Here is a 14,677-nt window from a genome sequence, read left to right as displayed (position 1 = left end):
GCGACTGTACCATAAATGATATATATAACAATATAAACTGCTATGGGGTAAGGAAAAGAATCCAGGTCTCTGGTGCAATGATAGAGCTCTCAGATCCACAGACATACACACAGCAAACTTGGTGGCAAAATCTGCTACCATTGGGTATGTACAGCAGCTCCATTTCACCCTTTATACTGCATGTAGTGGCCAGGCTGTGGGGAAAGGGGTTTTTCGGGCAACTGGAAACCCCCCCTACATTTGCATATGCTCTCTGCTCCACAAATGCTGCTGCCTCACCGGCCAACTGATTACTTTTTCCCACTCCTACCTCCAAGATTTTGCTTGTTCTGCTCTCTACTCTATCTCTGGAATTGTCTACCTCTCCCCATCATACTCTCCACCTCTCTTCAAAAGTTAAACTGGCGTCTCAAAACACAGCCATCTCTCATCCTAACCCTCTGTTCCATACCCACTGTCTACCCCATCTGTGTCACCCATCTGTCTGCCCCTCCCACTTAGAATGTAAGCTCTCAGGTGCAGGGCCTTCTCCCCTCATGTGCTTTTCCCTCTCTTACTTAGACTTTCTTCTACTCCATTCTCCCTACAAAGGCACTTAAGCCTCGATTTCTGCTATCCTGATGCCTACAGTATTTCAGTGTTGTGACTGCTGAAATGTTTAATGTATATACTATGTACTTGTCCTGTACTACAAGGCAGACTTGCCTACTCTCCCGGAATGGCCGGGAGGCTCCCGAAAATCGGGTGACCCTCCCGGCCCCCCGGAAGAGCAGGCAAGTCTTCCGATTACAGGGGTCCCCCCCTGCCCGGCCGCCCACTTAGCGAGTAAAGTGGGTGGTCCGGGCAGGCGATGACGCGATTCTTGTTGAATCGCGTCATCATAGCCACGCCCCCTGCTGTATAATGCTGGTAATAGCGGCATTACACAGCGGGGGGCGGGGCTTACATGGGACAATCCCGTAGTCACACCCCGGCCCGCCTCCAACACGCCCCCGGCCCGCCTACTCACATCGCAGCCCGCCCCCCTGCCGAACCGACCTGGCTGCTCTCTCCCGGAGAGAGCAGCCAAAAAGTCGGTAAGTATGCTACAAGGCACTGATGTCTTGTTTTGCTTATTTGTTTATGCACTTTGGTGGTCATTCCGAGTTGTTTGCTCGCTAGCTGCTTTTGGCAGCATTGCAAACGCTAGGCCGCCGCCCTCTGGGAGTTTATCTTAGCTTAGCAGAATAGCGAACGAAAGGTTAGCAGAATTGCTACTAAATAATTCCCTGCAGTTTCTGAGTAGCTCCAGACCTACTCCTAGATTGCGATCACCTCAGTCCATTTAGTTCCTGGTTTGACGTCACAAACACGCCCTGCATTCGGCCAGCCACTCCCCCGTTTCTCCAGCCACTCCTGTGTTTTTCCCTGGCACGCCTGCGTTTTTTTAGCACACTCCCTGAAAACGGCCAGTTTCCGCCAAGAAACACCCACTTCCTGTCAATCCCTCAACGATCACTCGAGCGAAGAAAAAACGTCACTCGAGCTTGTGTACAACTCCAAAGTTTTGTGTTAAATTACTGAACACATGCACGCTGCGTACCATGCGCATGCGCATTTTCCACCTAATCGCTCTATTGCGAAAAACGGCAACGAGCGAACAACTCGGAATGACCACCTTTGTTAGGTGCTGCAGAACCCTTGTGGCACCATATAAATAAAGGATAATCTACACAAACATATATACAGTACACACACATACAGTAGGTATACATACTGTATACAGACATCTGTGCATATAAGCCTCGGATAGTTTATCAGCAGATAATTAGACAATGTGCAGACTTACACGCCACAGGTGGAAAAGTGGTGGCACCGATTGGGTTTAATTCCTCACAATAATATCTGATGTCTATATTAGGAGAAAACAAATGTTATTGAGTGTTAAAGTCCATACACACTAAAAGATATTTTCCATAGCGATAACGACGGCTGTGAGCGATCAAATCATTCAGAACGTTCTCGTGTGTACACAGCAAATGTTGAATGATGCGTGCACCCCTGGTCGTTTCTAGCGGGTTGTCAGTCGCCCATGCATGCAACTCAATACCCTCAATCCTAGCAGAGCAGATAGTTCGCCGTTCAGATCGTTTGTAAAAAAAAAAAGCTCAGTGTGCACACTAAGGGGTATATTCAATTGACGTCGAAAGCTGGCGTCTGTCGAAAAGACGGCAGTTTTCGACTTTTTTAAGGTCGGAAGGGGTTCCAACCTATTCAATATATTCGACAACTTGAGGAATTCGACTTGTTGAAAAGCACGTGGATCGGCAGAATAGCTGCCGATCCACGTACTTGTGTCGAAAACGGGGCCAAAACCGACAGGATTTGGCCCCCTTTTCGACCCTCTCAGTCCGACATAAAAACATGTCGGACTGAGATGTGGGACCCAGAGGAGGAGAGGGGGGAGAGCCGCAGGGAGACGGGGGACAGCTGCGGGTATACAGGGGAGAGCAGCGATACAGCACAGCGCTGCAGCAGGATGTCTCACAGCCGCGCCGCTCACGCCAGCTTCCACCCGGCTCCAGCAAGTGAGGTCACGCTTGCTGGAGCCGGGTGGACACTGCCGTGAGGTCGGGCGGCTGTGTGACATCCTCCTGCAGCGCTACTGTAGCGCTGATCTCCTCCATCTGCCGACGGCTGTCCCCGCTGGTCTCCCCGCAGCTCACCCCCTCTCCTCCTCTGTGTCCCTCATCTCAATTCGACGTGAAAAAGTCGAATTGAGATGAGATTGAATAGGGGTTGTTGGATCCATTCCGACAAATACATGTCAGAATGGATCCGACCCTAACTGAATATACCCCTAAATCTTATTTGTCAGGGAGTGCAAGGGAAATTGTTCACCTTTCACATCTTTGAAGTCTTCTAGTGTGTATGGTCCTTAGCTCCGACAATGGAATGAATGACTCTTTATCTTCCAGATTTCATTTTCCTTTTCTCTATAATGACAAATCCACTGACTGAACGCTAGAAATAGGCAACCGGACAGACTTCAAGGGACGCACGTTGGGGGTCATTCAAGTGCAGACACAAAGCTGCGATTGTACGCATATCGATTGATGTTTTCGCACTGTGCATGTGTCTGAGCCAGTCGCAGCGAAATTCTAGTCACAAAGTGAGTGACAGGAAGTCAGTGTTTAGGGTGGTAACAGGGAGCGGTCGGGCAAACGCAGGCATGTTATGGCCGCTAGGACGGCGTTTTCTGGGCTTACATACATTAGCAGTTGCGATCACACTTGCTACTGGAGAGGTGTCCCGGGAGTGCAACTCAGCCTACGCATCTACAGAGATACTCAGGCTCTGAAGGTGCCCCAATGTGCAACGATGTAAGCAAGGTTTCTGCCGTATGCACATAGGGGATGTATTTATGCGAGACCGCTGCATCCTGCACCCCTTTAAATCCCGATAGTCGGCATGCCGACTAGCAGGGACTATTCCTACTCGTTTGAACTGCAGGTGGGGCAGATGTAACATGTAGAGAGAGATAGATTTGGGTGGGGTGTGTTCAAACTGAAATCTAAGTTTCCTGGATCTGGGAGCAGACAGAGGGGTTTTAGTGATTATGATGTATACACCAATTCTCAGTCCTCACCTGGATGTTACATCGTTCACATAGGCTGATTCACATCTCAGCAATGTCTGCACAGCAGCTCCGGAACGGCTCTAGGCAGCCAGGTGTCCACTCATTTTCCTTCACATGACATAGATTGATTACTGTAATAGATGGTAATGTGCGCAGCCCAACGTTGCAGTGCTATCCGCTGGGAGGAGAATCAGCCTGACAGAACTGTATGGATCGGTCCAGTGACCCATTACCTGGCACAGGGCCTGATTCTGATTTGTATGCAATGTCAGTGTTTTTGCAAGTGGATGTTTTGCTACTGCATATGCACAAATGTCCCCAGAAAGCCTTACTGCACATGCACAGGCTGCATACTTAATTGCTAGTACATGAGTAGACCATTGGGAGGCATTTGCGAATATGTGCGGTAACCAGAAATAAATGCAAAAAGAGGATGCGTTGTGGGAGTGTCCTGGGCCTGCGTGAACCACTGACACAGTGGCCATATTTGTCCAGCTCTGAGCCCTAAGTACTGTCAATAGTGATATATGAAGAGTTGCTCATAGATGACACAGGGGCATATTTATCAGTGAATATTTGCTGGAGATACAAATAATAGGTATCTCCTGTGTTGGGGTGGGCACACGGCAGATATCTGCTCTGATTCCCCATGGGGGCTGCTTATTTGTGGAATTTAGCTTTGCATTCCGGAGCAAGGCCCCGATAGCTAATGCTATCTCCAGGTGGTGTCATCCACAAAAGGTATCAGAGAGAGATCTGAAGTATCCCTTACTGACACTCTCCAATGGTGAATGAGTGACCAACTGACTGCATATGAACTACCTTTAAATACTTATTGCCGCAATTATAAATAATTAGAAATTATAATTAGGAGGCCGTGGCTTGGCTGGTTGCCTGAGCGTCTGTTTTACTATGGAGTTCTGCTGATATTTCACATTTATGGCATCTTTAAGGGGCATTATGTGTAGTGTCCTTACTGCTGCCTGCCGCTTGTGGCCCCTCCGGTGGTGTACCATGCCCCTACATGCACGAGGCCTACCTGCCAGCTTTTAACAGCAGCTGTCTTAATTTGCGACCCCATTGGCGGCATCTGCCTGTTCCCACTTTACTGGTGGTACCGCTCCTGCTTTAAACCTTCTGCTGCCCTGGGTGACATTTTCCTCTGACCACTTCACTTCCCAGCCACAAGCTGGATTCCCAATGCCTCTGCTGATGAAAGCGTGGGCCATGGCAGTGACTGTTTATGTATTCCTAAAGCTGCCCAACTGCTGTACTGAGGCTCCTGCTGTCCCAGGTGACGTCCTCCTCCATCTGGCTGGTGGGCTACTGCCCAGCTTCCCTACAGCAGCCTGGACTCTCGGCATGCCTGCAATTAGAACCTTCAGCCATGGTGGTGATAGCCCTGGACCTCTGCAGACCTGGATTTTTCAGCGGGTCTGCCGCTCCCCACTCTCTGGCGGTTCTGCCCCTGCTGGCCAATGGACTTTGCTTTCATTTATTTTCTTGGGGCTGGCTGCATCACCCAGGGAAGTTATTTTGGACTGTGCATTTTCCTGGATTTCACGGTCTCCGTGCACACACTAGTCCCAGCTGCCAGATCCCCTACTAAGTACGTGTCTTGAGTCTACAGACTGGTCTCCTAATGATCCATATGCCCTGTAAGGGATACTACCCCAGTTGTGGTCAGCCACAGTGAGTAACATGTGCCATCTCTCTGCTGCCTTTGTAGCATCCATTTAAGATGACTCTATGTGACCAGCTTTGTTCATTTTTCTGAAACTGCTCGGCTGCTGCTCTCCTATCTAAGCTGTGTATATGGCTCTATGCCCTGAGCCTCCTTCATCTCCTCTTCGGTTGGGGGGTATGAAATGCTGCACCGCCTGCCCTGTGGACCCTTCCAACTAGACAAGATATCCAACAGGACTTACCACTGTTAGAGGAGTCAGAAAACTATTCAGAACCATGCTGCCTCCCTTCAAACTGACTTTGACAACAATGTGGTGTCATTGTAAGTTCATAGAGACAGCAGGGGGAGATTAAAGTTAATAAAAGTTGATCTGGCCCTAGAAACTATGACCCTCTATAATTACATTCTCTCCAGTAAAGCCCCCTAATTGTTTTAAAAATTCAATAATCATAGTGATTTCCAAGCCATGCTAAAAGTCATCTTAGTTTAGCTTTTATAGGCTAATCTCCTTTCTCAATCCTTCAATATTCTTATTAAAATTGAGGCCACCCACTTACAGTCTATTTGCTGGGGCCAATTAAATTGTCTATTTTTAAACGCCCAAACAATTGTCACAATTCAATTGTGTTTAGTCGCCCATGCACATCGAGCATGTCACACCCAAACAGACCAGGTTTAGCTGCATAAAACTGCTAAGCCCATCTAAACTCCTTGCTTTGGGTATCTAAACTCACGTTTGGACGCCAAAAGTGCAGAGTTTGCATACATTTGTTCTCGCACCTGAGGAGGCTGCAAGAAAAAATTTCAGCTTTGCGGCTACTGAGCGTCTAAACGGAGCAACAATTGAATTGCGGTTTTGCACCCCCTGGTGGTAGCCGCGGGGTAAAACAATTGAATCAGCCCTTATTTGCAATGTCTCATTTCCCCCACCCAACTAAGTTTTTGTCGAAGGCCAACAATCCGTCATAAAATCAGATTGGCCATTGCCGCATTAACTTTGTTGCATTCCTTGAAAGCTACACACAACATACTTGTTGACTGACACCTTTGGTTCTCCCCATGTGATCTGGCCTTTGGTTCTCCACATGTGATGTGACCTTTGATTCTCTCTATATGATGTGGCCTTTGGTTCTTCACATGTGATGTGGCCTTTAGTTCTCCCTATATGATGTGGCCTTTGGTTCTCCCCATGTGATCTGGCCTTTGGTTCTCCACATGTGATGTGACCTTTGATTCTCTCTATATGATGTGGCCTTTGGTTCTGCCCATGTGATCTGGCCTTTGGTTCTCCCCATGTAATCTGGCATTTGGTTCTCCACATGTGATGTGCCTTTGATTCTCTCTATATGATGTGGCCTTTGGTTCTCCCCATGTGATCTGGCCTTTGGTTCTCCCTATATGATGTGGCCTTTGGTTCTCCACATGTGATGCGGCCTTTTATTCTCTCTATATGATGTGGACTTTGGTTCTCCCCATGTGATCTGGCCTTTGGTTCTCCCCATGTAATCTGGCATTTGGTTCTCCATATGTGATGTGCCTTTGATTCTCTCTATATGATGTGGCCTTTGATTCTCTCTATATGATGTGGCCTTTGGTTCTCCCCATGTGATGTGGCCTTTGGTTCTCTCCATGTGATCTGGCCTTTGGTTCTCCCCATGTGATGAGGCCTTTGGTTGATGTGTGTGCCGTGCTGCAAAACCAATTCCTATAATTATCCTTATTATAAACATCCATCAATTAGTCAGTAAACTGCAGTACCTAACTTATTGTTTATCGAGTACCCTGGGGGTGTCCCATTGGTATTGTGTGTATGTACTGTATATAATGTTTTTTATTTTTTCATATTAAAAGAAACACCAGAGAAACCAAATTCTTTTAGCACACACACACACACACACACACACACACATAAAAAAAAGATTTATTTATAGTAAAGCATTGAATGAATTTTACCATCATGGATAGAATTTCCTGCACTAGCACTAAAAACCGTGAATTGCTTAGAAATACTACACACTCCTGTGAATGGCTTAAATGGCTACATTTAGTGAGGGGGCATCAGACTAGCTTTATGCTCTGTACATTTTGGGTCTGTTATCTTCTTACATTTGTCGACATGTATAAAGGGGGAGGGAGAGCTGGACTGCACTATGCTGAGACTTGTGGTATCACACATACTTGTAGTGCCACTAAGAACACTGGTAATCAAAACAATTATAATAAACTCTACAATTTAACATGGAGTAAAATTGAGGTTCTTATGTATGTACACATGAAGGTGGAGACCCTAATACCTGGACTAGCACTCCACCCACCCGTCCTCAGAAAACGTCCAGTTACCACCCCCAAATGTCCGCTTCATGTCAATCAACCTCTGTACGCCTAGCGATCAAAACAGACGCTGATTTCTTTCGCAGTTTGGCCTTGCGCATACGCATTATGATCCGTGTGCAAGCGCTGCTGATCGATAATCGCCCACCTTGTAAATTCGCATTACAGCGATCAGGCCTGAATTAGGCCCTGGAAAGTGTTCCACCCCCCGTGAACATCGCTGGCACAGGGAAAATTGCTCAGTGTGTATGCACTGAGCTATTTTCCTGCTAGCGATGTTCAAGATTATCGCTGTGCATACACTCTGGGTAAAAACGCCCAGTGTGTATGCACCTTTAGTCAGACAGAACCCGAGATATCTGGCTGGGTAGCGCAATTAACAGCCTCCGATAGGGACCCACTGGTTAGAAGTCTGATATCTCAGGTTCCCTAGTGCTGATTTTCAAAAATCTGGTACCCCTGGAAAGAGGGGACCCTCAGCTATCAGCCTAGGACCCTTAGACTCCTGGGGCCCTTGGGCAAGTGCCCATTGAGCCCATACGAAAAGACGGCCCTGAGAATACCCTAATATAAGACAAATACCAGATGATAATTAAGGCAGTGTCCAGCATAAGCAACCACTAGCCTAATGATGTGTTTATGTGTTGCACATAAAAGAGATGGTTTATAACATTGGTGCCTACCTAGTGTACAGCAGATGCTGCTGGTAATGACTGAGCTCTGAATAAGGGTGGAAGTCACTTTTTTTGCTACACTTTTTGTACCCACTCTGCCTCAACCACAAAGTGCTAAGTGGATTAGCTGCACAAGTGTTAGAGAAGGTTGAGCAAGTGAGGCAGTGCCCTGAATTGAGCTTGTGAGACAGTAACCTGAATTGGGCTAGTAAGGAAATGCCCTGAATTGGGCTAGTAAGGAAGAGTCCTGAATGGGACTAGTGAAACAGTGTACTGAATGGGTCTAATGAGGCAGTGCCCTGAATGGGACTAGTGAGGCAGTGCCTGAATGGGACTAGTGAGGCAGTGCCCTGAACGGGACTAGTGATTTTCTGGTTTCCCGTGAATGTAAGCGCTTTTATGTTGAAATGTTTGCTGGCAGGGAGCCCATAAACACTGCACCACTGACTAAGGCTGCTACTAAAGCTTACTTCCCTATCACAGTATGCACTGTATATTATTCCTGTACCATAAAACATGATGTGGTGGCATGTGACAAAAAGTTAATATTAGAAAAAAACGTTACAAATGTGCTACTTGCGTAACTATCCAGCGGTCGAGGATCTGATTTTTTTTTTCACACGCACACGTAAAAAAAGAAAAAGGTTTCCCGGCTTACAGGCATATAATAGCTCTGCCTGTGCACCTCTGGCTCCATCCCAAGCAGTGACCAGTGGTTCAAGCATAAAAAGGTGAATATACTTGAGTGGGCCGTTTTTAAAATTGTGGTCCACAAAAAAGTGTAATGAGCTGAATAAACCAGCCATGAGCAATGGGTGCTAATCACACGCACGCAGCACATGTTTCACATTCGGCAAGACCTCTTATATCATTCTGTCTGTAGAAAAAAATCATGATCTAGATGTATTTTAAGTATATTAAATTATTTTATATATGTATGTTTACCAGTATATGCGACCTTCAATATTATCCATGAGATTATGGAATTACTATTACCACAGTGTAAAGGTAATCACCCATCACCTAATCTGGTTATATGTAATAAGCAGTAATAAGCCAGATGATCACAGCCAGAACTAATGGCATACAGCTGGGTGAAGCTCAGAGGAAGGAGATAGTGGCTCCATTCCCAACAACTGGAGAGTTGCATGATCCCAGTCTATGCCCAATCCAAGTCGGTAACAGATGCCCGGGTATTGTCGGTCAGTCTTCACAGCCCATTCAATGGCCACTTTAATAGTTGGATACGACAGGCTGTGGAATGAAATAGACAAGTGTTAGAAAACAGTGCAGGTGATAAATGAGCCACCTATAGACTCTGCAGTACATCTGTAATGCCTGGGAATTATACAGCAGAGGTGTCATTTGTTTCACAGTTTACAGCTGTTCTATGACGACAGGCATAACAGCATGTGAAGGGAAATACACCTTGAGCAGATCCGGTTTAAGAGAGGAGGGGGCCCGTGTGCAGGTTCTGTGCGGGCCCCCTCCTCTGTGGCAGTGCAGTAGGCTCTGGCTTTGTGCCAGAGTTTACTGTGTATGCACAGGTCTCAGGAAACATGGCGCTGTGGCGGCCATTTTCCCAGTAATTTCTTCAGCTCTGGCCGACGGAGCGGTAAGTATAATGGGTGTGGGGCCCCCTGCACCCATTATACATGCGCCAATGACCTGGACTTATATCCAACATTTATATAGGCTGGTCTCATAGAAGCAGCTGGTTTTATCTTAGATCAGAACTTATGTAAAGTACTTTCTACTGTAAGATGGATATGTGTGGTGAGTATATTTTTTTTACAACTTTTTGTTAATTAGGTGAGACATTAGGTGGACATGGTCACTATGTAGATGAGAGTTTGCAATCCAGCAATGTGCGATCCTTCAGTCCTGTGGGATAATGTGCTATTATTATAGTCTAGAGCTACTATATTTGCAAATGTAAAATCAGGGACACACTCTCACGATGTATCGATACATCAATATGAATCTATACATCGATATGCACCTAAAACAACTAGAATGATCCCCTATTTGTGCTAATGGAGTGATTCAGATTACAGCTCGTATAGGGGCCCATTTATTATTATTAAACGCATTTTCAATGTGATCAGGGCATGACAGTAGCGCCCAGGATCACACTGCAAAATGAGATTACATTGGGTGAATGTATGACGAAGTACCCGCAGAGACAGGGGCTCCGGAACTACAACAGCAAAGTGTGGCCCATAGGCTACATCGGGCTACCTCCATCTTCAGCTGTGGGGGTCCATCTCCAGAATCCTTTGCATTAAATTGGGCAGCATTGTGGCGGGATGTGGCAGATCTCGGAGGTATCTGCTGCAATGATAAATGGGCCCCACATTCTCCTTTCACGCACTCACCAGTGCACAGCAAAAAGAGTTATAATGGCTGAGCTGCAGCACTGCACTATAATCTGCGGGAGAAGACCCCTGCTAAAGTGTTCCGCAGTAGCCACATTCAGATGGTTACTAGCCAGCACAGTCAACTTAAAATAATTATAATCTAGTTATAGTGAAAGGCACCTGACATTGGTGTTGGGGACTTGCAATAGGAAATACATTATAGTAGATTATCAAAACAGTTTCAATGGGATGGTATCGGATTCCCGGCGCTTGCGATGCTGGCAGTCATAAGACCAACAACAGTATCCTGATGGTAAGGATCCTGACACCTTTTAGGTAAGTATGATAACCCTCACCCTCTACCCCCTAACCCTCCATACCGGCAGCCTAACCTTATACGCTCCCTCTAGTGCCTAAACGTAACCCACCCCCCTCCTCCGCAGCCTAACCCTAACCAGCATGTTTACGATTGGGATGCTGTCACCCAGGATTACGACGGCGGCAGTGTGAGTGATGTCGGGTTCCCGGCGCCGCTCTTCTGACCAGTGTCAGGATTCCGACTGCCAGCATCCTGGCCGCCGTATGCTAACCGGATCCCGTTTCAACAAATCATTAATGCAGCTTCGCAAAAATAAGCATACAGTATACCAAATCAGGACACTCCATGGATAAATGCTGATCCTACATACACTATATATTCTTCTAGGAACTGCTCCATGAGCTGAGATATGGTTATAGCCATGCCGGGGGTTAGCCCATCTTGTTTGTGCCGTTACAGCAAATTAATAATAGCGTAACAATTATAATCTCATCTCTGTAATGTCCAGACCAATGGTGAAATCCGGTTCCGTATTGCCCACACCCTGCGATGGGCAGAAGAAAAAGACTACAGGCTGCAGTCTACGACATAACATGCGGCAGGCCGCCGGAGACCGAGTGCATCACCTGACTGCGCAGGAGAAACCTATGCTCTTGTGCAGCCTCTTCCCAGCTTCTGCCTCTCTCTGTGATAGTGGCTAGGGCCAGCTCTTTAGTGACTGCAGCCCCCCTTCCAGCCACCTTCTACCATGAAACAAGGACATTTGGGATTCCCAAAAACTATTTCCATGATGCTGAGGCATCTCGTACGATCACGGAAAATCCTGGACATATAGCATCCCTATTATATTCCTGCATCTGCGGGATTAGTGTGACTGAGAGATCTTGTTCCACAGTAGGATTCTTACCGCTGTCTGGGCCTAATTCCTGTTTGTACTGCTGATATTAGCAAGTGAAGCTGCAGCCCAGGAATGAAGAGAGAATCCCACCGGAGTCATCACAAACTCACTCGCAATTGCGTACATACTGCGTACATACTGTACTCGCAGCCTGTACACACAAAAGAGGAATATTGGGCTTAAGGGTTGATCTACGGCTACGCAGACTGGACAAGGCAGTAGCTACACAGGCGCCATGTTTATGCACGTACGCAGTGGCGTAAGTTCGTCACAGTTGCCCGGAGGCAAGATAAATATTGGTGCCCCCCTATTTCCTACAGCAGACACTTTAATGATGGAGCTATTTTCTCCTGTACGGGAAGCAGGAGAATTCTAACTATATGAAGTTACGTGTAATTGTCAGAGAAGTATCGTCATATAGTTAGAATTCTCATATTTCCTATACAGGAGCAAATAGCTTCATCAGTAAGGTGTCTGCTTCCAGTGTAATAGATTATGATTTCTAATCCTGTGTATGAGACTTGTAAAATGTGTATATTCAGTAGAGATGAGCGGGTTCGGTTTCTCTGAATCCGAACCCGCCAGAACTTCATGTTTTTTTTCACGAGTCCGAGCGACTCGGATCTTCCCGCCTTGCTCGGTTAACCCGAGCGCGCCCGAACGTCATCATGACGCTGTCGGATTCTCGCGAGGCTCGGATTCTATCGCGAGACTCGGATTCTATATAAGGAGCCGCGCGTCGCCGCCATTTTCACACGTGCATTGAGATTGATAGGGAGAGGACGTGGCTGGCGTCCTCTCCGTTTAGACACTTGATTTACTAATTTTGGGGAGCATTAGGAGTACTCAGTAGTGTACAGTGCAGAGTTTTGCTGATAGTGACCAGTGACCACCACTTTTATTTATAATCCGTTCTCTGCCTGAAAAAAGCGATACACAGCACACAGTGACTCAGTCACATACATACCATATCTGTGTGCACTGCTCAGGCTCAGGCCAGTGTGCTGCATCATCTATATATATTATATATCTGTCTGACTGCTCAGCTCACACAGCTTATAATTGTGGGGGAGACTGGGGAGCACTACTGCAGTGCCAGTTATAGGTTATAGCAGGAGCCAGGAGTACATAATATTATATTAAAATTAAACAGTGCACACTTTTGCTGCAGGAGTGCCACTGCCAGTGTGACTAGTGACCAGTGACCTGACCACCAGTATATAATATTAGTAGTATACTATCTCTTTATCAACCAGTCTATATTAGCAGCAGACACAGTACAGTGCGGTAGTTCACGGCTGTGGCTACCTCTGTGTCGGCACTCGGCAGCCCGTCCATAATTGTATATACCACCTAACCGTGGTTTTTTTTTCTTTCTTTATACATACATACTAGTTACGAGTATACTATCTCTTTATCAACCAGTCTATATATTAGCAGCAGACACAGTACAGTGCGGTAGTTCACGGCTGTGGCTACCTCTGTGTCGGCACTCGGCAGCCCGTCCATAATTGTATATACCAGTGACCTAACCGTGGTTTTTTTTTCTTTCTTTATACATACATACTAGTTACGAGTATACTATCTCTTTATCAACCAGTCTATATATTAGCAGCAGACACAGTACAGTGCGGTAGTTCACGGCTGTGGCTACCTCTGTGTCGGCACTCGGCAGCCCATCCATAATTGTATATACCAGTGACCTAACCGTGGTTTTTTTTTCTTTCTTTATACATACATACTAGTTACGAGTATACTATCTCTTTATCAACCAGTCTATATATTAGCAGCAGACACAGTACAGTGCGGTAGTTCACGGCTGTGGCTACCTCTGTGTCGGCACTCGGCAGCCCGTCCATAATTGTATATACCAGTGACCTAACCGTGGTTTTTTTTTCTTTCTTTATACATACATACTAGTTACGAGTATACTATCTCTTTATCAACCAGTCTATATATTAGCAGCAGACACAGTACAGTGCGGTAGTTCACGGCTGTGGCTACCTCTGTGTCGGCACTCGGCAGCCCGTCCATAATTGTATATACCAGTGACCTAACCGTGGTTTTTTTTTCTTTCTTTATACATACATACTAGTTACGAGTATACTATCTCTTTATCAACCAGTCTATATATTAGCAGCAGACACAGTACAGTGCGGTAGTTCACGGCTGTGGCTACCTCTGTGTCGGCACTCGGCAGCCCGTCCATAATTGTATATACCAGTGACCTAACCGTGGTTTTTTTTTCTTTCTTTATACATACATACTAGTTACGAGTATACTATCTCTTTATCAACCAGTCTATATATTAGCAGCAGACACAGTACAGTGCGGTAGTTCACGGCTGTGGCTACCTCTGTGTCGGCACTCGGCAGCCCGTCCATAATTGTATATACCACCTAACCGTGGTTTTTTTTTCTTTCTTTATACATACATACTAGTTACGAGTATACTATCTCTTTATCAACCAGTCTATATATTAGCAGCAGACACAGTACAGTGCGGTAGTTCACGGCTGTGGCTACCTCTGTGTCGGCACTCGGCAGCCCGTCCATAATTGTATATACCACCTAACCGTGGTTTTTTTTTCTTTCTTTATACATACATACTAGTTACGAGTATACTATCTCTTTATCAACCAGTCTATATATTAGCAGCAGACACAGTACAGTGCGGTAGTTCACGGCTGTGGCTACCTCTGTGTCGGCACTCGGCAGCCCGTCCATAATTGTATACTAGTATCCAATCCATCCATCTCCATTGTTTACCTGAGGTGCCTTTTAGTTGTG

General features: G+C 46.2%; 1 protein-coding gene across 3 annotated transcripts in view; it reads right to left on the bottom strand.

Moving 5' to 3' along the window:
* Positions 1–9,217: 9,217 nt before the first annotated feature.
* PARP4 (poly(ADP-ribose) polymerase family member 4) overlaps positions 9,218–14,677 on the bottom strand; it is a 281,821-nt gene continuing 276,361 nt past the window's right edge. For all 3 annotated transcript variants that reach the window (XM_063951625.1, XM_063951623.1, XM_063951624.1), the window contains one exon: positions 9,218–9,565. In XM_063951625.1, the coding sequence (XP_063807695.1) occupies positions 9,388–9,565 (178 nt within the window). In that variant the 3' untranslated portion in view covers positions 9,218–9,387. The remainder of the gene's footprint in view (positions 9,566–14,677) is intronic.

Source organism: Pseudophryne corroboree, chromosome 2, assembly GCF_028390025.1.
Source record: "Pseudophryne corroboree isolate aPseCor3 chromosome 2, aPseCor3.hap2, whole genome shotgun sequence".
Classification (NCBI taxonomy): domain Eukaryota; kingdom Metazoa; phylum Chordata; class Amphibia; order Anura; family Myobatrachidae; genus Pseudophryne; species Pseudophryne corroboree.
Note: the sequence above shows the minus strand (reverse complement) of the source record. Positions and strands in the feature narration are given on the sequence as shown.